The sequence below is a fragment of the Acipenser ruthenus genome, chromosome 8 (assembly GCF_902713425.1).
Source record: "Acipenser ruthenus chromosome 8, fAciRut3.2 maternal haplotype, whole genome shotgun sequence".
In the NCBI taxonomy this organism is placed as follows: Eukaryota; Metazoa; Chordata; class Actinopteri; order Acipenseriformes; family Acipenseridae; genus Acipenser; species Acipenser ruthenus.
In genome coordinates this window covers 12742161-12767270 of record NC_081196.1, presented here as the reverse complement: position 1 = coordinate 12767270, position 25110 = coordinate 12742161, and the positions used below count along the sequence as shown (strand labels likewise).

At 38.4% G+C, this 25110-nt stretch overlaps 1 protein-coding gene across 3 annotated transcripts in view; it reads left to right on the top strand.

Annotated features, from left to right (window-relative positions):
• The window catches only part of LOC117972778 (glycerophosphodiester phosphodiesterase domain-containing protein 5-like), a 37148-nt gene that overhangs the window by 6663 nt on the left and 5375 nt on the right, over nt 1-25110 (top strand). The window contains exons 1-13 of one of the 3 annotated variants that reach the window (XM_034922960.2): nt 1544-2088; nt 9587-9864; nt 10575-10678; nt 11316-11409; nt 12650-12709; nt 13919-14017; nt 14464-14557; nt 19164-19309; nt 19733-19815; nt 20910-21060; nt 21541-21765; nt 22025-22182; nt 23800-23947. In XM_034922960.2, coding sequence (XP_034778851.2) covers nt 9682-9864; nt 10575-10678; nt 11316-11409; nt 12650-12709; nt 13919-14017; nt 14464-14557; nt 19164-19309; nt 19733-19815; nt 20910-21060; nt 21541-21765; nt 22025-22182; nt 23800-23947 — 1545 coding nt within the window. In that variant the 5' untranslated portion in view covers nt 1544-2088; nt 9587-9681. Of the gene's footprint in view, nt 1-1543; nt 2089-5518; nt 6094-9586; nt 9865-10574; nt 10679-11315; nt 11410-12649; nt 12710-13918; nt 14018-14463; nt 14558-19163; nt 19310-19732; nt 19816-20909; nt 21061-21540; nt 21766-22024; nt 22183-23799; nt 23948-25110 lie in introns of those variants that run through there. The other 2 variants (XM_034922962.2, XM_034922961.2) reach the window with 2 other exon arrangements.

Genomic DNA, 25110 nt, shown 5'->3' with positions numbered 1-25110 from the left:
TGTCCTGTTCCCGTTGGATGTTTGTCTGTGCCCATTGGTTCTAATGTGCTGCTGAGGGCCAATGGGATGTGCGTAAGTTTAGGTACCCTGATTTGAATAAGGGGCGGGGCTAATGCTATAAGAAGGCATATGCCTTAATCTGAGGCTGTTCTGGTCTGATTAAATGTGTTGTATTTAGTGAAGCTGACAGTGCTGGACGAGCATCCAACTGAAAATGAAAGGCTTTGGAACAAGAGCAAGCTTCTCTCTGTTTTCTGCCTCTTGGGTGAAATGTTACAGTGTGATTTTAACCGAGACTCGCGCCTGTGGTGCCTCCTAGCTGCAATCAGGCCATGTGAGCGACTAGTACTGCCCAAAGATTAGAGCTGTCTGTTCCAGCCACGATTCAATTACTTTAGTAGGAAATGGTGAAAAACCGAGCCATTCGAAATAATTGGGGAATAAAGGTGATACCCTGGAATTGCCATGTGGCCCTATGGGTAATATTACTGTAAAGACCACACTGGCGCAAGATAATGACTGCAGATATTTGAATACATAATTAGAAATGTATTCAAATCAGTAGAAGATGCATCTGTATGTCTGTTATTTGCATTTGTTTCTCATTTTATCAAGATGGCAATGGTCAAGCTCATGTTTGAAGTCTGAAAGCTTTTCTGATATGCGTTTGATTGTGTAACTGTTCCAGTTTATGTCTTAAAATCCTGACAGGCCATCTAATACAGCTTTCTGACGGGATTAAGACTGAGCTGCCGGTCTAGACGGTTTTTGTCACCTAAATTTAATTGTTGAGAAAGACCCGTCTCAGTACTAGAACAATATATTCGTCTATAGCCGTATGTGGCACAGATTATAGACTTCTGTCTGAGCTGATGTGGACATAAATAACACTGGCACTGGGAACAAGGGATATGAAAGACTTGGTAATAAAATATTCTTGAATATGTCTACTGTTGATCTCACAAACTAATTGAATTGTTTCTGTGAAATGTTTAGTCTGAAACCGAAGAATAAGACAGTACTAGAGCGTGTGAAACTGTTCTGGCACCTCTGTATGTGGATTAATTCTCTTGACAGACAGAGTCACCATTTTATTAGATACTGCACTGTATATACAACACAAGATAAAACAGATATGTACATATTTTGGTGTAAGAGGGCTGTCGCACACATGGATAAGTCAGTTTTGGATACTGATATAGGGTTATTTCATATACTACTACTACGACTACTACTACTAATAATAATGTAAAAGAATCAGAGACAGCCATGTGGGATCAATCCCCATAGTACTTATAGACGTGTCCTTGTTTATATCGGTTTTGGAATGTTTAGAATCCATCCAGTCAGTGATTTCTCTGGGGTGCACATCACAGGCGCCGCGGATTGTGCCATGATTTAAGCTAATTACACCTACATTAGTTTTGCTTGCAATTTTAAAAAAAAACAAACTCTAATGGCCGCTAATGGCACAGTTTGAGAACTTTTATCACTGCCTTGGGGGAGCAAGTTTTATTTGAAAACGCCAAAGAATGGCTTAATGCACTTTTAAATATGCACCGTATCCCACAATATACTCTACTGTGTTATTCATGACCTGGAGGTTGTATGAAGATTTGTATAGAATCTGTATGCATATTTAATAGGGCAAACCGCCCTAGATGTACTTCACTTTTGAAACACGAGAGCACGGATGTACTTGTCTTTTAACTAGTACAGTTCGCAGTACTTTTTAAAATCTGTATAAGCCTTGTGATCGCGGTTCCTAGAGGACCTAAGGAAAGTTCGAACTGAAGCCTAGTACAAGGTTCAGTCTTGATCTCAATTCTGTGTCCGAGTCACTGCGCCTTTAAGAGAGGGCTGTACTCATAACAGGTGGGAGTATACAGCAGTATCTTTCCTCTCTACTTACTGTACCTGCAATCTCGTGTTTACTACTGTGCTGGCTGGCTGCAAGCAAGCAAGCAAGCAAGCGTAGCTAAAGGAACAGAGATTTGCAGGGGCTGCGCAACACTGCGGGTTAAACGTTGATCTAGACACGGCTGAATTTGATAGAGAGAAAAAAAAACAGAACATCGGCATACTGACGTAAGTTTTTATTAATTCTGTGTGTTTTGGTTTATTTCTTTCAGACAGCACTGCAGTTATCTCTGCTTTAGTGATGCGTTAAGGAAAACAAAAATGACATCACTAAACTATACAATGACGTATATTGTTATAGTTCCATATGGACTGTGATAACATTTGGTTATGCATTGTTTTATTTTACATTAAAATTAAACACACATGTGAAACTGTTTGTAAACCATTTTGAGGTTTGGGTGCTGAACTTGCTATCAGGTCACACGCATTTTGGTTACTGTGGAATTCTGCAAGAAAAACACCCGATGTAATTATGGGCAGCAACTTTTGGTATTTAATCCATGAAGTACACTATTTTAACATTTTAATCTACGAGTACTGTAAAATATCATTTTCTTTTTAATATGTCCGGTGGTTCCGATTTCTTATGTAATGCCAGACCGCATAGACTCTAATATTACATTTTATTTTATTTTAATACATGTGGAATGCTTTGGATAGATCGAACATAATATTTCCGTATGTGTGTGTGTGTGTGTGTCACACTTACATTTTACAGGGTATATGGAGGGACACTGACTGCCTTTATGTAAACTAACATTTTTACACACAGATATTGATCATAGTGAACTTTTTTTATTTGTCTACATTTAATTTCGAATTTACACCCGTCATGCTTGTAGTACTTGCAGCTTAGAACACTAAACTGCAGTTTCCAGATTCTTCATGTAAATCAAGCTTCTGTAACAGTTAAGATATTTAAATGACGATTGTTTTCAGTGTATCTTGTGATAAACAGCAATGAATAACAGTAAAAGCAAGCCAGCTTTAGTACAAAGATTCATTGTTTTTGTTTTTTCAGGGGATAAACCGTTTCCACAAGGGAACAATTGCATAATCCATTTTATAATACACAGGCAACCTATGTACTGCTTGGTTTGTGTTTGCTTATGCCACATGATTGCTTTCCTTTTTCATAATCTCTACTGCATATCACCTTGTGTCTCTTAATAATGGTGTTAGTAGGTTGTTTTACAAACAAGTTTGACTGTTAAGAGCTAAGCTGGTGAATAATGCTGACCTGAATACTTTTTTTGTTGCCATAAACCCTGGTTAAATGTGACCTTAAGCTATGGCCAAAACATTTGCATTACCCTATTAACAAATTTAGCTTCATGAAGTGAAATACTTAAGTATATACTATGGGCTTAATATGAGACCGCTGTGAGCCATATGATAACTGTTCTAGTTCAATTACTGCTTTTCTGTCTCCAAAGATCCCCTTACACAAGTTTGTTAATGAAGAGCAGTACCATCATTAACTATCAGTAAGAGGCTTTACTCTTCAATCCTGCCTTTGGAACAGAGTCCATAACACTGCCAAGTGTAAGAGTGTTCAGTGTTCATTATTATTTGTTTATTTAGCAGATGCCTTTATCCAAGGCAACTTACAGAGACTAGGGTGTGTGAACTATGCATCAGCTGCAGAGTCACTTACAACTACGTCTCACCCAAAAGACAGAGCACAAGGAGGTTAAGTGACTTGCTCAGGGTCACACAGTGAGTCAGTGTCTGAGGTGGGATTTGAACCACACAGCCTCCTATCATGCCTGAATCCGTTCATGTTGAGCATCATTGTACAGAACTGAAAAGTATTTCCTCCAGGCTAGAACTGTACAAACCTGTTGTGAAGTAGAAACCTATGCCCAGGATTGGAAATCAAGTTAGATGATGTAGGGATATAAATAGAGAAAACAATGCTTCTGATGACTGATCTAAATGAAGCTGCCTACAGAGGGAGGGCCATCAAAGAACAAGATTTGGGGCAGTGAGTGGACACAGTGAAATACTCTTTTTATTGCCTCCCCCATGTCCACATCTACTGACAATATATAGGATTACAGTTGGAGAAACACACAGATCTAGTGGCTGTCCTCCTCAGGAAGTCTATGTGCGTTTTGGTCGGTGCTATCATTTCTACACCGGGACCACAATAGCGTGCAAGAATAAAAAACTAAGTTGCATGTGGCAGTGTAGCATGTGCTCTGCAGGGTAAAGTGATCCCCAGAGCCCTATCTAAAGCGTTTTGCACACAAAAGAACAGCAAACGAAAAAGGAATGAAAGAAGCCAGATTGTAATCAAAGCACAGTTTTTGTTTGTCTGTTTGTTAAGATTAGCAAGTAGAATATATGATAGCCTATGTTATTATATTATCTGCCTGTTGTCCTGGGCTTCTTTCACCATGTACTCCTATGCGTAGCCTTCAATCTTTAGACTCTGGCCTACTATCAGTATCTAGAACTAAGCAGAGTTCTTTTGGTGACCGAGCGTTTTCCTGTATAGTACCTAGGCTGTGGAATGACCTTCCGAGGGTCATAAGGGACAGTGATACTGTTAGTATTTTTAAATCTAAACTGAAAATCCGCTTTTATACTTTGGCTTTTATTGTCTGACCTGTGTTGTGTGTAGTTATTGTTTTTCTTGTTTTATTGGACATTATGTCATCATTTATTTATTTATTTATTTATTTATTTATTTATTATATAAAGTAAATGTCATTGTTTAAATTGCTTTTCTATTATTGTGAAGCGCCTTGAGATGTGCACATGTAAAGATTATTCTTCTTCTTATTATTACTATCAATGCCCTTGTTGGGGATGCAAGGCCCTGGTGACAGGGATAGTGTCACTTGGTTTGTTTTTTGCAAAAAATTCTATTCAGTCTCATTGGCCTATTTTATTTAAATACAACCTTTTTTTAATTCTGGAGCTTATCTCTCCAGTATCAACCCTTTAAATAAATAGAATAAAGAAAGATAAGGGTTTGGTAACAAAGTAAATATTACCAAGATTAGATATAATTCTTATTGGATTGGACATATTGATCTCCCAATATACCATGAAATAAGGAAATGATGAAAAAATAAAAATGAAGTACAAGGCGTGCACGTTAATGTTGCTGGCAACATTCTTTATTATTCCTGCAAATGAAGAGGAAACATCCAACTCTGTACTTTATTAACCTGGCAAATTCAAGATTTATTATTTTTTTGCATGACATTGCTGATAATTAATTCACTAGTGTATTTTCAGCCAACTTCCAACTATTTCAACCCTTTCGTGCATGAAATATTAGCTGAAAAAAAGTCGCTCTGGACACATAACAAATATATTTTTCATTGACTTTTTTTCCATTGGTTTATATGGGGGGAAAAATGTCTATATTGCATTTGCATCTTCCATATGTCCCTCTTCCAGATGTCCCCATATAAAGACTTGAAGGGAGTTTTTTACCTGAAGGGGTTGCAATGGGGACAGGTTACACTGTGGTGTACTAACTGTACATAGAGAGTGAAGCCGATAGTTTGTATCAGATGGAAATAACGTCACATTAAGATTAACTATACTGTTTAATTATTCTTATTTAAGTATAAAGTATATTATTAAAAAAAACAGTAGGGTGCTGGGTAAGATACAAGCCTTTTGTCATCCGTTGAGGTCTGGTAGGCCAGCACTGTAAGCCCACTTGTGGGTATCAGCTGGTATCCAAATGGTCCTCGATTCCCTTTGCTTCAGATCAGCTTGCCTCACTCTGACACTAGAGAGCAAGGGCCAAGCCAGGGAAAGACCACTATTTTTACACTAATCTGTCACCCTAATCGTGTCTAAATGGTTTAGGCAAGGCAGGAAGGAAGGCAAGGGTTTTTTTTTTCTGCAACTTTAATCTCTCTTCATGTCAAACTGCTTCAATAAAACCAAACAGAGTAAGTTGTCTCTCCTTGGTTGCTTCGTACACCTTTTTATCCCTTCGTCACCCTCAATCCCACGGTACAGATGCCAGTTCTGCCCTAGCCATGGCAGTCTGAGACCCCACACATTTTTCATGCAAGTCAAGCCTGCGTCAGACTCAGAAGGGGCAGACAGTGGAAGGCTATACTAGTAGAGAAACAGTTGAAGAATAGCAGTGCTCTGTTCTTCAGAGGGCCTTCGCTGACAAAACCTCCCAGCAAAGTAAGCATTTTCTTGGAGCCATATCTCTCTTTGTGTGTGTGTCTTTTGTGTTTTTTGAATTAACATTAAGCTGGATTATCATATCTTGTAACGGCTGTTTTTTTGTGTGTGGAAAAGTGGCTTGCTGGTTGTGAGGCAGAGAGCAGTATATCGTTTGGTAACATGATAAACAATGGTCAGAAATCCTTACGAGGTCCAGTGGAGTATCTCTCATTTCTATGATGTTTCATTCGAATTCAATTAAATGGTGGCTAATTTTCTGGTTATCTGTAAATATACTTTTTACAGAGCATATTTTCATATATATTGTACAATACATGGCGAGCCATATATGTTGGCTTGTGTTGTCGGTTTAAAATGCACAGTTATAATCAAAATTGCCCAGTGCTGATGTGTTGAAAATATGAAATTGCTTTGGTGCCAAGGGAGTGGCTGCAGACTGTGTCACTTTAGTTCAGAATTTCCTTTGTTTTAAGTGTAAACCACAACATGTCACAGTAGAGCAGCGGAGCAGGCATGAAAGCACAAGAAGTAGAACAATCCCTATCGGTCTGTTAAACAGTCTGTAGAAACTTGCAGAATGTATCTAGGTCTGATAGAAGTGTCTAGAGAGTTCGAGGAAACAGGTGTTCTATTTTTAAACCCAATAGGGGGTGCAGGGTGTCAACAATATCACCATCTGACAAATGATAAAGATGCCCTGAAAACATGCTGGCTCTGGTAACAAAACTAGTTCACCTTGCAGTTTCTAGGAAGAAGGGGGAAAAAAAGGAAAACTGTTCCGCTAAAAATTTGTAATGCTGTTGGCTGCATTCTGTTTTATTAATCAAAGGCTCCAGACTTGCTTCACAGCCTCTGCTCTCTAAGTATGGGTCACAGAGGCGCTTGCACCCCTCCCTCCCTTGCACTTTAGTGTTTATAAAAATGTAATGGTCAAGGAGCTAAAAGATCATATATGGCACCATTTTAGTTCAGTGATTTTTTTTTTTTATCTGTCATCGCATTCATTTTCAAGCATTAATAAGTCAACTTTAAAGCTTTTTGCACAAGTGGACTTTTTTTCCAAATGGAAAATGAATTGTTAATGTTACACTCAAACTCCTTCTTCATGACGTAAATACAGTACTAAACACAATGACATCATAGGGAAGCTGATTCTTATCATCACAACTATGCAGTACTGTGCATTGTGAAATATCCACTGCCAAGCTGCATAGGCAACATTATCTATTTGTTGGTTGGGTGTGCATTTATGTTTCCTACTGTAGTACATACCAACACAGTCTTTCCAACACAGTGGCCTGTTGTTTTTTAGCATCTCTATTCAGTAAATTGCTCAAGAGATCAAATGACTGTAGACTGTCTGCAGGTTTATGCAGTGAGTTCCCATCAGGACCGTCGACTGTAGTAGTTTTATTCTTATCCAAACTGAAATTTCAGGCATGAATGCTCTTGTACAATTTAACTAACTTTGCCGGTTATTAGAAAAGTTATCATGTGAAGAGTGGGATCTATGAACCTTGTGGGAGGCACCTAGGCCAGGGCATGAAAAATCGCACAAACAAGCACCCAGTATTCCTACATGCACTTGATTTTTCTGAATAATTCAGTTTCAGGCACATTTTAAATACATCACCACGACATTGCGATGTATTAAAAAACAATCTGCTGCTGGTGTTTTGATCCAGATGCAGATGCATATGGTGGCTTTTTATTGTTTTGTCTTTGGATTTGCTCCTCTGCTTGTGCACAGCGTCTTGGGAGGGAGCACTGTGAAAGGCGCTATATAATCTCGTTGCTGTTGTTCTTGTTTGTAAATCTCTCTACAATCAGCTTAAAGCTAGACAGTCAGCATCGCCCAGCTCTACCAATGAACAAATCTATCAATCTGCATACTGTGACTTCATTTGTTCATGAGGATAAGCAGAGGTTTGCATGTTCAATAAATGGATTGGGAGGTGCCTGTTTGCTGATTGAGTGTTCAGATAAACACCACTGACTCCAGCAATGCCCTCCCAAGTCAGTAAAGCAGACAGACGACTTGCCTGGGTTGGCAACAGGTTGTTGAATGTTTTTCATCATTACTTATTTAGCCAGCGACTCAGTTTATCATTGGTATGCTTCTTGTGACAGATTAAATACAATCTGTGACAGATACAAATGACAATAAATCCAATTACCAACTGGAATGTAATAGCATAGTTTTGTGTTTCATTTTGTTAGGGTTGTTTGACGTAACTGAATTAACTGAACTGTGTAAACCAAGTTAAGACATGGCTTGACACATTGTAAATCTTTATTAAATTTATAAACTAGATTTTCAGTCTGAATGATGATCTAGAAGATTTCGTTCCGAGACCAAATGTCTCCCTTTTCACGGAGGTCCTAGGGGAATGTTGCTACGAGTTACAAAACAGAATGATAGAAACAAATACAAAACGCAACATAAAGGATACATAAGACATGCAACTTCTGTTGTCTTCCAGGACCCAGTGACTGTAAATGTCCACTTATCATCCTGGTTAAGGCAGTAAAGAATACCATTATACAATCATTTACAAAGGCTGCGAACTGTAGTAAAATAAAATTCATAGTCAATGAATTTTTACTTTTAATCTATTATTTGTCAAATAAAATAAAAAGCTACACATTTCAATGAATCATAATAACAATTGTTCTTATATTTTTCGTAATTTAGAAGTAATTTAGAATTATTCCCTTATATGACTCTTGTCTCAATCCAAACCGTATTATTACCATTATTACCTGTCAAATTACTATAAACTGAGGAAATGACATCATGAATTGCTATTGCTAGGTAACGTAAAGCATTTTTGTTTGACGCTTTTTCTGTTGAATGTACTTGATATTTATCTTCATCTCTGGTTTCGCTTCAAAAACAATGCTGTGTTTGCAAACTAAATCTCTCCCCTAGTGTCTCCCTTAGCAACCAGATCTCTAGAGTTTTGCGGCAGCAGTGTGTGGGGTATGTTTTGGGACCTCATTAGTTGTACTTGGCACATTACATCAGTGCGCTACCCTGACATTAGAGTCTCCCCATTGTCCAATTTGAGGTTAATGCTCCCTGTTGGCCATTGACATTGGTTTAGAACAGGTACCCAGGGTCTAAATGCACACACAAGGCCTTCTTATGTTACATTCCAAAACATACTCTGAGTTGCCTAACCTACATTTTAGTCTAATGTTGATTTGTTTTTAGATTTACCATGTTACTGTTTTTCTGTCCTGCCCTGTTGAAGTCAGTTTCTGGGCCACATCAAGGGTGTGTTACTGTATCAAATCCCTATGGAAGGAATGTTTTGCTCTTGCCAGAGTTTTCTCTCTATATTTAACCTTAATCCAGATATTTCCAGAAGCAACTTGTGAGTCCACTAAAAAGTGAGAGTTATTTCAGATTTGACTCTAACTAATATCTGTCATGGTTTTTTTTTAGTGTATCTATAATGTAGTTGACTCCTTTTTATTATTACAGAACCTGTGTGGTATCCTTGACATCAGTGTGATCGTGTTGTCCCCTGTGTCTTTTAACCCATTTACCCGGTGAGGATGGTTTGACCAGGCTAACCGATGGGCAGATCTCCTAGCACCCTGACCAAGCTGAAACTGGGCAAGCTGAAGGTCGTGCGGCGGCAGTTATTGCAGCGCTATGAGCACCAGCCCTTCATCTCCTGCCTGGCCGGCCTCTATGGCTGCCAGTGGAAGAGGTACCAGAGGGCAAGAGTCCAGCCTGGAGAGTGCTGCTGCAACAAGGTAAGGGTCTCTGTCTCTCTCTCTCTCTCTCTCTCTCTCTCTCTCTCTCTCTCTCTCTCTCTCTCTCTCTCTCTGTCTGTCTCTCTCTCTGTCTCTCTCTCTCTCTCTCTCTGTCTCTCTCTCTCTATCTCTCTCTGTCTCTCTGTCTCTCTCTGTCTCTCTCTCTCTCTCTGTCTCTCTCTCTCTCTGTCTCTCTCTGTCTCTGTCTCTCTCTGTCTCTCTCTGTCTCTCTCTTAGTATGGCTGAGTGTAAATTCATGTTGTTCAGAGTGTTTGAGTCATTACATGTTAAGTGGCTCATTTTTTTGTTTCATGATAAACATCTTATTTTATGTTTATCTGTTTTAAAACATTATTTATTAGTTTTTTTGGATAAGAAAAAAAATATCTAGAGAGGAATTATTTTTTGACCAATTTTGACCATCAATTATGGTTTTCATGCCTGCAAAATAGGGTTTAAGCCCAGAATATAGTAAAACAGATCTGTCACAATGCCCTATACCAATACCTTGCATCTGTAAAATATATATATATATATTGCTTAAGCATTATAGAAACCACCACAGGCGTTTCCTAAGACTGAATTCTTTCTCACATGCAATGTAATGCAGTTGTATATGTGGATAGATTAATATGCATGTTCTATGCAAAGACCTGTTGAACCCCTTGCCTTGAACATGCACTCTCTTTCTTTCATCCTTCCTCCCATAGCTGGAGTGCAGCAGTTTTGGAATCCTGATAGTTACGTTTTGCCTTTCTTTGGTGTTTTTATATTTCTGGAGTGAAGCACAGAACGACTACAATGATTTTGACTGGTGAGTCTGACGTACGAATCTGCTGCTTTAACCACAGCAGCCCTTCAATACACATTAGAGACAGTACATACTAGTACCAGCTGCTTTGTTGTGCCGTGTGAAATGTATGAAAAGCAGCGCTGTAGAGTTTTGGACTCTGATAAGTCTTTTCCTGTCTCTGATCCTCATCCTTTATTAAATAAAATGCTGTTGATGCCCTGAGTTTCGGGACTGGACGGGGAATTGAGAATGACATATTAAGTTGCCAGTGCAGAAATGACCTTGGCTTAGCTGTTGCCAGAGTGGATGTTATATTAAATGCAAAACGATTTTTACTTGCAGGAAAAGGCCCTGTTGTCCCTATTCGGCTGATTTCCTCCCTTCGCTCCCCTCCTTTCTGCTTATCCCTTCTGTTGGTTCAATGGCCTTCTCTAATCTGATTATTACTGATCTTTACAAGTGAAATAATTGAAATATGGCCTCCTAAACTCACACAAACCTCTTTCCAATGTATTTTTTGTATTGCAATGATGTTAAAATATAGAGGTAATGAGCTACATTACTGTTTAGCTTGTTCAAAATTCTAAATATCTCTCTTGAGATTCCTGATTTGCTTCTGTATTAAGTATAATCAACGGTTCCTCTTTCATTTTTCAAGGTTTAACTATGACAAATTGGGCTATTGGTTCCCTTGGTCGGTGGTATTGCTCGTTGTAGCAGCAGTGTTATTCACTTATGTTGCTCTGTTGCTGGTAAGTAGAGCATACCTCTATAACCTATGCAGTAAGTAAGAAACAAAAAGAACTTGACTTGTTCTCATGGTGACTATTCCTTGAAGAAAGATTCTCTCCACGAGATGACATTCTTCTGGAGGTTGAATAAATGATGTATGTGCCTTAATAATGTGCAATATATCAACATAACAGCCTTCTTTTCCGTTCCTGCTCCAGTGCAATATTGCTCAAACCTCAATGAAGTCTTATGCGGTTTTTAGATGGTGGAAAAAAGCCAAGAAGACTTTTGCTGAGGCTTAATCTCATTAAAATGACGTTACAAAGTGCTGATTTTCTTAATCTTAATTGGCTTTAGACTTCTGCGTAGGTGAACACGCTGTAGAAAGGAATGTCACTCGCCCAGTTGTTTAGTATTAGTTGTAGAGGTAAGACACAGGACCACATTTATCATGGTCCTCCTACCAAAGCGCAATTTTTAGCATTTTATGTGAAAGAAACTGTCAGTGTCACAAAACTATGAAACTTGGGAACACTTTTCAGTTAAATTAATCGTACAAAATGTTTGCAATTTGTACAGACTACCACACATCTCTGCAACTAATAATTATTTGTTATAGCTTGAGAATTAGTCACGTATATTTTTTATACCTGCAATTTTTACCACGATAAACCTTTCGGAACTGACAAATCTCACAATTAAATAACAAGAGAAGTGTCATACAAATGACTAAATGTGCCAATAAATGACTGACCATTAACAGTAAGGAATTCACAAATAAGGAAATCCCAGTTTAACAGGAATAGCTTTAGTAAACACGGGGGGCGCCAGTTCTAGAACCACCTCACTAGAAATTCGGCATAAGGAGTCTTTTTATGGTATAGCACAGTACCTTTTTATGAGGAAAGAACTAAAGATTATATTGAGTACAATCAGCCCCTGAAAGATAGTTACAGTAAATGACAAGCATAGTATTGGTCTCTTATATGGGCTTTGCTGGTAGAAGCATTATAATGAAGCGTAGTAATGCACAGGCAAGCATAGACATCCACATATCAGTATGGCAAAGCACAACATACAGTATGGCAAACTGCACAACTTATTTGCTGTGTTAAACGTGCACAGTGTAAGGGAAATCTTAGTGTGTCTGTTGAAATAAAATACTATACACATTTACAAGGTCAAGGTGCTGGAAGATTGCTATTTTAAGCAGTGTAAAAGACTTATCTGTGGATTAAAAGCGTCTCCTTTTTTTAACAGGTAATAGCGGTCTTTTTACTGTCAGAAGGCCAGCGCTTGTATTTGCATTGGAGCCACAAGGTAGGTATCTTTTCTGGGACGCACTCCATTCTCCAGTGGTTTAGTTCTCACTGTGGCACAAACATGTTGACACCTCGGATTCTCATTTCGAAGCTGTTCTGATTTTTTTATAATGGGTTTTAAAGACACAAAATAAAGACAAACGCATTGACTGTTGTGCATGATTAGTAACTCCTCATAAGCTATTTGCATGCAGAACAGTGACGCTCCTTGCATATCAAAGGTGCGCCATGAAGTTATCCAGTGAATATGTGTGCAATTTGCAAAAGGGTCTGTATAATGTTGTATAAAAACAAATACTGCTTAATATATGTGGCATGTTTAGTACAATGTATCCAATGCACACAAAGATGCAGTTGACACTGTCATAGCTGATGAGGCTAATTTGTTTAAGAAGATTCAAGCTTGAGCCTGACATGATTGAGAAAGCAGTGTAATGGGTGGCTGGTGCCAAGTGAAAATAATCTTAATCAGCAGACGGGTTTATAACATGAGCCACATGATAACATGATAACATAAAGCTAGAAAGAAACAATCGTTTCTCCAATCAGACCTCTGAAAGTGAAAGTATGAATTTACAAACGTTTTGTTGCATTTTTAGGCCCTCTTCAGTTGTTATTATTGGTTCCTTCTCTTACACAGTAATTCTATGCAAACAACCTTTTGTTACCTGATATAATGACATGGTGATACAGGCCATTTCCATGTAATTAGACACTATTTTCACCTTGTAAGAGTAGGAACCATTATTACCATTATTGCAATGTGATCATGTGGTTATGTGTGCCCCATAGTGTAAAGTGCTGTGTATTGGGCAGTGTTGTGATACACTGCCGTTACGGATTCTGTCCTGAGCTTGGCTCTTCTGCATTGTGGTTAAGATGCTCACTTGTGGTGCGCAGGGTTGCTGGTTTGTGCCCGGCCTCCGCCCTGTTACACTGCCAAAATATATGTCAACTTTGAGAAATGTAAAATGGCATAAATAATGCAGTTCAACTTCAACGGCAAAAGCAGTTTTCTTATCTTTATTACTGCTTGGAATGTTGCCGTTCAATTCTAGATAGCTTTTGACTGAAATACATTATCATGATTCATACAAGTGAACTGATGTACTGGGATCGGGTAACCGACTGCATGGAATACGTTTAGTTAAGGTGGCCTCGTGATGTGCATAGATTGATTCAAAGCTAATATTAAACTTCTTTGCAGATTGGCATTCTGGTGACACTAGTGTTCTCCATAGTGGCCATTACAGTTTTATCAGACTTGTGGAGTAAAGAATGGACAACTCTTCTGCTTTCTTTCCAGGTACGTAATGTTCAGTGAGTTTGTACAGTGAGAGATGGAGTCAGTCACCTAACCCTTTACATGCTCATTCATAAACTGCAGCGACAGCAACCCAATGGAGGAGGAGGGTATCATTGGCGCTGTCTTACGTTGTAGGAGGTTCTGCTGAACAGACATGCTGTGACAGCATGATGCCATAAATGGCACCAATTTTTTTTTTTGTTTTTTTTAATTAAAAGGAGAACATTTCACATAAATGTAAGAAAGCTCGAGAGAATCGTTTCCTTGTTTTGGTTGTCATTTTATTATTTCCCATGGTTTACTTGCCAGATTTTCTTGTTCTGTTGATTGACCTGGTCTTGAAATTACTTTTTTAGTATTTCTCCTTTTGTTGTGTTTAAAGTCTCATAGTCTTTGTCACATGCTTCCATGACTCATTGTTCCTGTAAATATTTCTAATCCTTTAGGTGACTGCACCGTACCTACACTTGGGTGGAGTGACTGCAGTGACAGTGCTGTCCTGGCCAATCGCCTTACACTTCTGTAGAATGAATAAGAAAGGCAAGTATTAATGGACAGTACAGCATTACAATTACCTTTACACAATTTCCCAGACAATTAATGCTTTCTGCTCCACTTTTTAGTTATGTAACAGCCAGCTGAGTGAAAACTGCATATACTGTACCTCAGCAAAATTCGTTTTTTCGTATGATACAGTTGAGGCTCATGTCTCCTTTTATGTGTCCTTTTTTGGTTTTGTTTTTAACCCAGAGAAATTAATTGTCCCTGCCAAATTGCTTTATAGTTGCTCCGTGAACAAATTATAAATCCAGCATTTGGCCTGGTTACAGCTGCACAATGTTAAATGTGCTTCCTAGCATGTGTCTAGAACAAGCACTGGTTTACTGATAAAAATAAAGCAGTGTTTACCATTGAAGCTGAATAGGCGTTCGGATTCTAAAACATTATAAAAAAAAAGGAGAAATACACAGCTGTAAATACAATATTGAAGCTACGAGTATGAGGAAAATTAGGGTTGCTTCCAGGTATCCAGTGTTAGTGTGGGATTACTATGTGATTACAAGGACTGACAAGCTCCCCAGATTAGGATCGGTTCAATGGTGCTGAAGAATATCCTTAACCAGTTTAATCACAATTGGAGCTGTTCCCTAGATATATGTAAAAATGTAAGTGTGGCCTCCACTATACAATTTACCTGGTATAGATCCTTGGGGTGTAGCTTTTATTTCTAAGGGTATCCTCCTGAGAGTTCCAGCCTTGAGGAAAGAAAGGGCCTCCCACTGACTGAAAGAACCAATTCGTAGACTGCAGCACCCGGTGTTCCTGAAGGCCTCCTAGTCAAGAACATTCTGAGGCCCGACCTTGCATAGCTTTAAGATACGATAAGGTCTGAGTGGCTAAAGGCAATGTTTTTTGTATGTTATTAATATGTCCTTGCATGAATTTTAATGGATCATTTTCCTAGTGCGCCAAATTGGCCCCTGCCAATAAAATATCTGATTTAATGCTTCATAACAGTAAAAAGCTATTCACCAGCTGCAGAGGTTTTTTTTTCTTGAGGATTAAATCAAATAAATAAAAAATAAAAATAAGTTAAATTGTGCTACAGCCTAATGTTAAAGTTCCAGGTTACAAGTGAAATTACTTAATAGACTGGAATTATTAGTATTATATTACAGAGCTGATATATTGCAGTGTGTTGTTACTTATCATCCCATTTTAAACTGCAGTGACCCTCTGTGTCTGAACTTGGTTGGTAACCAGGCGAGTGCCTGTCCTAGAATGTGTTGGCTTTTGTTTATTTCTGTCTTGCATAGCCAGAGGCTCCATTTCCTTGGCAACAGCTTGGGTAAATGTTTGGGGTAATAGTCAGATATTTAGTTTAATCATTTTCTTGTTAAAAAAAAAAAAGAACACGATTAACTATTCTTCTTTTTTATTTTATTTTATTTTGGGCTAAATAGCTTTGTTATGCCAGTTTATAATTTGAGATTTCTCACAGATTTCATTCAAGTATGCTTAAACAAGGTACAAACCGCTGTCTAGCTGCACACTCTCAAATAATCTACCACCATGTTAAGTTTGAGCCATTTCTTTGTGACGAAAAACAGGCTCCCAATGTATAACTAGGAAGAAACAACAAAGAGCCACATATATTTATTTATCTGAAGCTTTTTAACATGAGCATTTTTCATTTCTTGTTCGATTTAAAAAAAAAAAAAAAAAAAAGTTGGCACTGCTTAAAATGCTTTGTGAATGTGCTTTGAAAGCTTTTGAAACGGGTGTTTATTTCTCATTTTGTAACTTGAAAAGGCTTTTTTTTGGCTAAAATAGAGTCATTTACACTTTGGAGTAAAAAAAAAAAAAACAGAAAATCGCCTATAACTTCAGAACCACTTGGCTGTTTCTGTGTTCTATTCTATGCATTTGGATGTACTTTTTGTATGATACCAGAAGCTGTAATGTCATATATAGATCCGTGACTGGGTATATGAATGTTTATTAACATACAGGACTAGTTTTAAATGCAACGTTGTGCTTATGTGAGCTGTTAAGGTTCCCATTTTTGTACTACTTAGTTGATCTGACTGCTTGTAAAACACTGTTGTTTATGTAAACTGTATGACTACAGCAGCTATGGAGAGAGGTGCCCTGAACAGCTGCTCTGTGCCCCGCCCTGTAGCTCTCAGTGCAGGGAGATGTTAGCTCTGTTGTGGTGTTGCAGTTTTCTGCAGTAAGGTCAAAACAGTTGGATCTGGGAACCTTCGGGGGGGGGGTCTGTTTCAGAGCAAAACCAAACAAATGCGTGTGGCTCTAGCAAATACTGTCTCTGTGTGATAAACAGGATGTATATTTAATTGAAAACTGAATGGAAATGCTGTGTTGTCCAGTGTCAGTTTTGGAAAATATTTGAGCTACCTGTAAGCTGTATATTACATTAGCCAAGTGAAACGAAATTAAACTGGTTTGATACCTCACAAGATAATGCTACTTGAACTTCCTCTGATGCTTATCCCCGAGGGTGATTCATTGACCCACTTATTAACACCACTACATAAAATAAAGAACTACAGGGGGGGAAAAACAACTGTGAAAGTCCAGGGTTATCAAGATATGTGGATTTTTAGATCATTAAAATAAACCCCAGGGTTTAAAAAAAACAGACATCTGAAGTAAACGACTAAAAAACCAAGACAGTACAAGCAAGAGCAAGACAGAAACCAGCACAAGAGTAAATATGGGGAAAAGGCCTACTGTTATTCCTGGTTACATGAATGCTGTTAGACTTTGTTGTCTCCATGCCAACGCAGTTTCTAATGCCTTTAGGAGGTGATGTTTTAATCCTCAGAACATCACCCTTCTTTATTATTATTCATTTGAGAGGCTTCTATCTGGTAATCTAATTCGACTCTTTCTATTATCGGTAACATTTGGAAAGGCCACACAACTAACCTGTATTTATATTGGTTTGATTAGCTGCTTGTGTTTCTATAGTCCTTTTTAAATGAATTCTACTTGAAAACCTGTTCAATAAATACATTTCTCTGTGTTTACGATGACGCAGTGATGAGGACGCCTATCTCTCTTATCTCTAGCAGAGTGCAATAAAAAGATTCCAAAGCAATCATGAAAATAGTTAATCTACAAGGAGAAGGTTGCAGTATATTTCCTGAAAGTAAAAAAAAAAAAACTACCCCTAGACAATAGAAATTAATTATTTATATTCTTGCTGAGGCAAATGTCTTTTACTGTATCTGGTTTGGAAAGAGATGGGTTGGTGTTATATTATTATAAGAACAACTGTCTGTAATAATTTAAATACCTGTACTTTGACCTGTCACCGGCAACTGCTAATTACTGTGAATTATTTCTGACACAAAGATTGACACTGCCATTCAGTCGCAATAATACCTATGTTATAGAATATGTTGTATGCGAAAGAAGGTATCTGCTTTAATAGTTCAGTGTGCTTAGGAAGGAGTTTTTACTGCAGTTTCCAAATCATCATTTGCCCAGTTCCCATCTGAAACAACTTAAGACTGCTCACAAGCACCAATGAAATGTCTGAGGAGTTTATTTCTGGTTTTGGTAATTTTATTGGGTGTTCATTTTCCTTTTTGAAAAAATTGTTCTCATGACATTTTTAGATTCCAGCCTCCTGTATCTACCGTACTTCTTAAATCAATGCATTGATTTGAATAGGCTGTGCTGGGAGGTATTTAACCCTGAGCGATGATTATTGTGTTTTGAAGCTGCTCACTGGGCCAGGAGGTGTAAGCAGGGCAAGAATTCAATACTTCAAATGGCTTTCTGGAAAAACCACCACCCATGACTGTTGGTCTGCCAGGCCTGAATTAGAAAGTGTTTATTTGTTTCAAATCACAAGGTCGGCATCATTAATCTTGTTTACAAATTTGCGTTCCCCTTGAATGCTAAAAGAAGCAATTGTGCTTCATGGGTTGTGTGTTGAAAAGCAAGCCAATTACTGTAGCTGGTCCAGATGATACAAGAACAAGGCAACGCTCCTTAAAGTGATGCAGGGTGTTTTTTTTTTTGTCTTGCTCCTTTATACTTTTTGGTTCAGAGTTTAAAAAGTCAATTGTGTGTGTTTATATTTGAGCACAGATAGTTTTAATGAGATTGTTGGAGTCACAACATTGTAACAGCCTGCATGCATTTCTCGTTTATTTACCTATAACATTATTTGCGCTGTGGGTTCAGTCTAGTCCTCAGCCTCAAGGCTGGCTGGAGGATATTTACTCTGGTCTTGGCCTTGGCCTTGACCATGGCCTTGAGTCCCTGGCCTTGGCTGTCCTTAGTCCAAACACATTTACAATTTTTTTCTGATCCTTTTTATTTGCCCACACTGAATGATGTCATTAATGTTTGCTTTTGGCTAGCTCCGATTCGCCTGCAGAAATACCCAGGGTAATCAATACATTTGCTTAGTATTGCTACAGAACTAACATGTAAATATACCCTAACCACACTTTGAAATAGCAGTACTATGATAGGATAGACTCTTTATTGAAGTAACAGTAAGGAATATGTTAAATACAGACATGCTCTATCATGCTTTCATCTGGTTATAGTTAGTCGGAGTAAACAGTTAGCAGTGCTGATGAAGACTATCATTGTGTTTCAGTCCGCCAGGTGCTGATTATGGGGGTGTATCTGATGGTCCTCTTTACCCTCTACCTGGTGCCCCTGGGCATGTACTCCCCCTGCATCAAAGAAAAGGGAACCCTGGGACCACCGCCAGCCCTCATTGGGCACAGAGGAGCACCAATGGTAGGGCTAAACGGCTACATATGGTGCTGGGTGTGGCCTCTTTTGGAAAGGTGTTCTGAAAGCTGGATGTAGCCTGATATTTTCTTAGACCGATTTTTTTTTTTTATAGCCAACTTTAAAAACAATGTATTCATACAAACATGGTGGTATATATTTACAATTGAAAAAAATATCCTGTACTCAGTAATAAAGGGAATTTGTAGAAGTTGAAGAAAAAAGTGCAGAAGATATTCAGGTGTTATTATTCCTCTGTTACAGTCCCCTAAAAAAAAAAAAATAAATAAATAAATAAATAAATGTATGAAATGTGTAGAAAAATAAACCAGATCGAATATGAGACAGTACAAGGATTTGAATTTTTTAAATACACTTTTCAGTTTGAGCCTTCATTACTTATGGAAGATTCCACTTTTTTTTTAAAAGCTTGCACCAGAAAATACGAAAATGTCCTTTGAGAAAGCCATTGAATTTGGAGGAGAAGGTTTGGAGACTGACGTCACCATCAGGTTAGTATATAACCCTATGTGGCTTATAGTGTAATATTTTCAGCAATATGAAATAGCAGTAAATAATAATGTACATGTATGGCATTCCTTTTGTGATAATGTGATGCACCTTTCTAAAAATTATTTGTAAAAAAACTAAATTAAAAGGTGCATAGCATTGTAGTGCTCCATTTGTATACATAGCCTCTGCTGAAGTGGGTAAGAGCCCTTGTCCTTGTGTGGGACTGATCAGCTGAGTTCCCATTAACAGCCTGAGTGTGCAGCAGCCCTAACCACTGTAGCACAGGGTCAGTGCACCAGCAGGTTAGAGCACTGTGGACCTGCAGCTGCCTGGAGCCGACTGTAATTAAACAGGGGTATCACTACAATCACATGGAAAGGAGACCAGCATATTTTTTTTACATTAGATATCTATTTGGGTATAGTGGGGACATCATATGTTTGTCAGACTTATTTTTACTTCTATCTAGAAAACCGTGCGATGAAACTTAGTTAGGCCATTCTGAGAATAACAGAGTCTATAGGAGGGGCGTATCTGTCTGTATAAGTCACACAGACAGCCTCATCTACAAACAGTTTTTAGAAAAACATGTTCAAGTAACTAGTTATAGTAAGGGGCAGTTTCAGAAATTTCCTCCATATAAAGAGTTAAAGCAACAGTGACAAAATAGTCTCCATTTAATGAACTATGTTACAAGTTATTCATCTTCAATATTGTGACTAATATATGTTTGTTGTAGGTGTATATATTTAACAGTATATGCAACATAATATATTATTATAGTATAAACTGATGCGGTACATTTATACTGCAGTATAACATATGTCTACAGGTGCCATGCTGGGGATGTCAACCTGATTACAACAAAATGTAGATTAATTGGATTACAGCCAGTTCTAATAAGTTGATTACAAAGACGAACGCACTCAATAAGGGTCTCATTACCTCACAAACCTAAAATATTTGCCAGTACCTAAAAGTAACTGTAAACATGCAGGCAGCACACTTACAAAGCATTGTCAATCAACTGGCTACACATTTGCATTGAAGGTTGCAATGCGTCACATGAAAAGCATGTTTTTCTTTCCATTAGTTACGATGGAGTGCCGTTCCTGATGCACGACCAGAATCTGAAGAGAACCACTAATGTCCACAAGGTGTTTCCAAACAGGACGAGGGAGCTGGCCTCCATGTTCACCTTGGGAGAACTGGAGACACTCAATGCTGGGGAGTGGTTCATTTCTGTAAGTACGAGGGCTTTTACATTTTGGGGAGATTACTAAACTACTGTAGTACAAATTAATTAAATACTAAGTAAGGTATTTCAGCAAGCAGTATTGGCAAATATATTCACTGGGGTACCATGGAAAGCAAGGACCATAACATTATACAAGTTTACCTGTGCACCCACTAGGGTAACTCCTGATATTGAACTCCCAAGGTGCCCTGGTGCTACAAGCTTGTTGCACTTCCTTACCATTGATAGGGGGTAGTGCAGTACATTTTAGTACCTGTTGGCACACACATAGACCATTTGTTACCTCCCAGTACAGTGAAATTGGTCTGACTGATAAAATAAGAATATGCCCTTAATCTGTAAATCATGCGTTATTTCATGTAATTATATTTAAATAGCTGTTGTCTTAAATTAAGTGCAGTCCATTAGGAATTTGTTCAGAAAAGAGTTGGCAGTAACTGTATTTCCTTTTTTTTTCCCTCTATAGGGCGACCCCTTTGGAACGAAAGCCTCACTCACTGTCAAGGACCGAGTGAGTGCGAAGAACCAGTCCATTATGAACCTGAGTGACTTCCTTAACCAGGCTGCCACCCACCGCAAGCTGGTGATGTTCAATCTGTGCCGGCCTCCCCAACACCATCCCTACAGAGACTCCTGGATCAACAGGACCCTGGAGGTCATCCGCAATGAGTCCAGCATTGACCCCAGTCTGGTACGTCAAGCTTGCAATGACTAAATAAAAGGTGGAAAAGAAATAAGCTAAAATCTAAGAGAAGTCCTCTTTGGCCTAAAGGTATGTGATACGATGGGTATAACCAGAGATTGCTAGAACTGAAACCGGTTCTTATTCCATCTTCCAAGTTTAATATGAGATGTTAGTAGTTTTTAAACCGTGGCCTTATGCTTTTGGCCTAGTCAGTCAGCAAAAACCTGTGACTCTCTTATAACCTCCAGTCCTCAATCATTTACAGGTTCTGTGGCTACCCAATGTGGAAAGGTCCCTGGTTCAGGATCTCATTCCTGGGATGCAGCAGACATCTGAAGAACAGGCCTCCATTGAGAAACTGCAGGAGAACAATATAGTCAAGCTGAACCTCCACTACAGTCAAATGTCTGCCAAACAAATCCGGTACAGTACTTCACCATCCAGCAGATTCAAATATTTCCAAACGGCATGTTTGCATTTAGTTTATGGTTTTACTGTATGCAAATAGGTTGCAGTAAACCACACATGTAAATTGGAGCTACGAGTGGATGCCCCTCTTTTTTCCCTAAAGATATTAATACTGTATTTCCTGCTCTAAGAAATTACTTTAAAAACCAGGTAATTAATTTGTCCAGAACTAAGTGCTCTGGGAAAATGAACACTTCAAATAGAATCTGTTGTGAAGAGAATAATATATTGCATAATATATGGTCAGCATCGACCATCTCTATGCGTGCGGCTTCTGCAATGAACATGCTCTGCATTGTTAAATTTAAGTTTATAAAAAGCAAGCAGTAGTTAAAAACACTCAGAATTTGCATCACTTTGCAACTGCATACATACAGCAAGCGTTTTCAACAAGGTCATTCAAAAGCAGCTGCAAAGACATTATATATTGATCGGTATCTGAAGCCAGGGATATATAGATCAGGCCCTGGCTTCAGATTCAGATACTGATCAACGGTAAATGTCTTTGCAGCTGCTTTTGAATGACCTTGTTGAAAACGCTTGCTGCAAGCTGTGTGTATGCAGTTGCAAAGTGATGCAAATTCTGAGTGATCTTAATTTCAGAAACCACAGCAGATGAGAGAACAATGTTTTTCGTGGTTTGTTTTTAAAGGTGGTTTGATGCACACACACAGCAGCCCAAACTCCATATATTGGTGTATTTTTGCATATTGAATACTTTGTAAGAGGGCTTACAAACGATATAATGCCAATAGTTAACAATATCAAAAGTGTAAGAGAAGTAACAATAGTACAGAACAATATCTCCCTCTCCAACTCCTCAGGGTAGTGTTAGGTGAAGCCTGAAAGATAGATTGATGGCTTGGCTGCTGTGTGTGTGTGTGTGTGTGTGCCTCACAGATAATGACAGTGAGGTGAACCGATCATATCCTTGTGCAGGAGAATTTACATGAGGTAGTTAATGAACACACTCAGGGCTATTATGTACTTCACAATCCTGCAAAACAGGAATGCAACAGAATGCATTAAAGCTCTAATAAGCCCTCAGGATTTATCCGCATCATCAATGTCTTCATGGCCTCCCACCAGGGGATTCATGCAATGACTCAGCATTTCATTACGCAAGGCTTCCTGGGTCAAGCCTTGGCTGAGGAAAAATACACACAGGATTAAAAGACATTCCAATGTTTTGACAGTTTTTACATACGTTTGGAAAATGCCCCCCACCCCTCCCCTTTTTCAAAGGTTAATTCGGCAATGGATAATTTAATAAAACTAAATTAAATAATAATAATAAAAACATGGTTAATCATGGTAAAGCTTTATAACCATAATACTTTAAAAAAACTCCCTCCTTGTGATTAGGAGGCAATGGAAAAAAAGAAGTGTCTCTGTGGGGATTCTACTGTATAAGTATGGGACACTGCAAAATGACCAAGCTTATTATAGGAGTAGTCTTGAAGACCTCTTTGAAGCCAGCATGCCCATCTTTGATGGAATGGCAACACATTTCTTTCTTTTGTTTTAAAAATGTCTTATTCTGTTTTCTTGTTTTCATGTTTTTTTCCATAGTAAATATGCTGCTGCCAATATCACCACAAACCTGTATGTGATTAGTCAGCCCTGGCTGTATTCTTTAGCCTGGTGTGCAGGCGCTCACTCTGTCACCACCAATGCAGTTCAGATCCTGAAGAACCTAAGTCGACCATTGTTTCTTATGGTGAGTAGCTTCAATACTGAATTTCAGAACTCGCGTGTATTTTGTGATACTCTAGGTCTGATCACGGGTGTCGTACAAAAGAATTAAACCTTTTTATGAAAGCTGCCCCCACCACCGTAAAGCCTTGTATCTCAGAAACGGAGATACTGACTTCATGTTTGACCTGACAAGGCTGCCACATTGAGGGCATCTGACTTTTACATTTTCTTCTCTACTCAGACAGTACACTTTAAGCTATTGTCTTATGACCCAATTGCGTTCTTTGATTTTCTTACCGGTGTTGTCCAGACAGTACAAATAACCGTTTCAGTGTTTCAACCTTTGGATATATCAATCATACGTTATATTGCTACTTCATGTTTAGAAACCATTCAGTCTAAAATGACATAACCCTTTAATGAGATTAAGCTTTGTTTTTGTTCACAATAAACTCCCGGAAGACCTGGAGCCATATGGTAACCCTGGGAAACACTGGAGACAGAAAGAAGTCCTAACTATTAATGAACAGAGCAGAGATCCAGTAGTACACACTGTGGCAATGGGAGCTTCCCTTCAAATACCTGCTAACATGCCCTGCAGGGCCCATGCTCTCTGAGGGGGAGAGAGCAGTTAGGATTCCTGACTGTGTAATGTTTGGCCTTTATTTTTGAGAACTAATGTGTTGAATTCCAGAGTGGTTTTGTGAGATGGGATACACTGTATTTGCTAACAATTGTTTTATAAATGTATCATTATTTAATTTAACAGCCTTTAAATAACTCAAGTGTATGAATAGGGACCATTATTTCTTAGGGGTTGTCTTTATACCTGTTATGTCAGGTATAAAGAACTATCACGCCCTGTTTGTCCAAAGACTCAATATAAGATTACAGGCCACACACACACACCATAGTTGCTCACACTGACTCCAGGAACGTCCCTAAGAGCATGACCCAACATTGAGAAACATTATTAATATTTGAATATGCATTAGAAACATTTTTTATTTTACCCTTCACTAGTTTCAAGTATAATTTTATTAAAAATTCACATATTTAATGTGTCAGCCAGAACCAACTGATTCTATAATCCAGGGGCATTGTGCATTTTATCTCTATTTCCAACACAAGCAGTGGGTTTTTTAAATAGTTTAGCCGCCTAGGGCTGGTTTCACAGACCCAGAT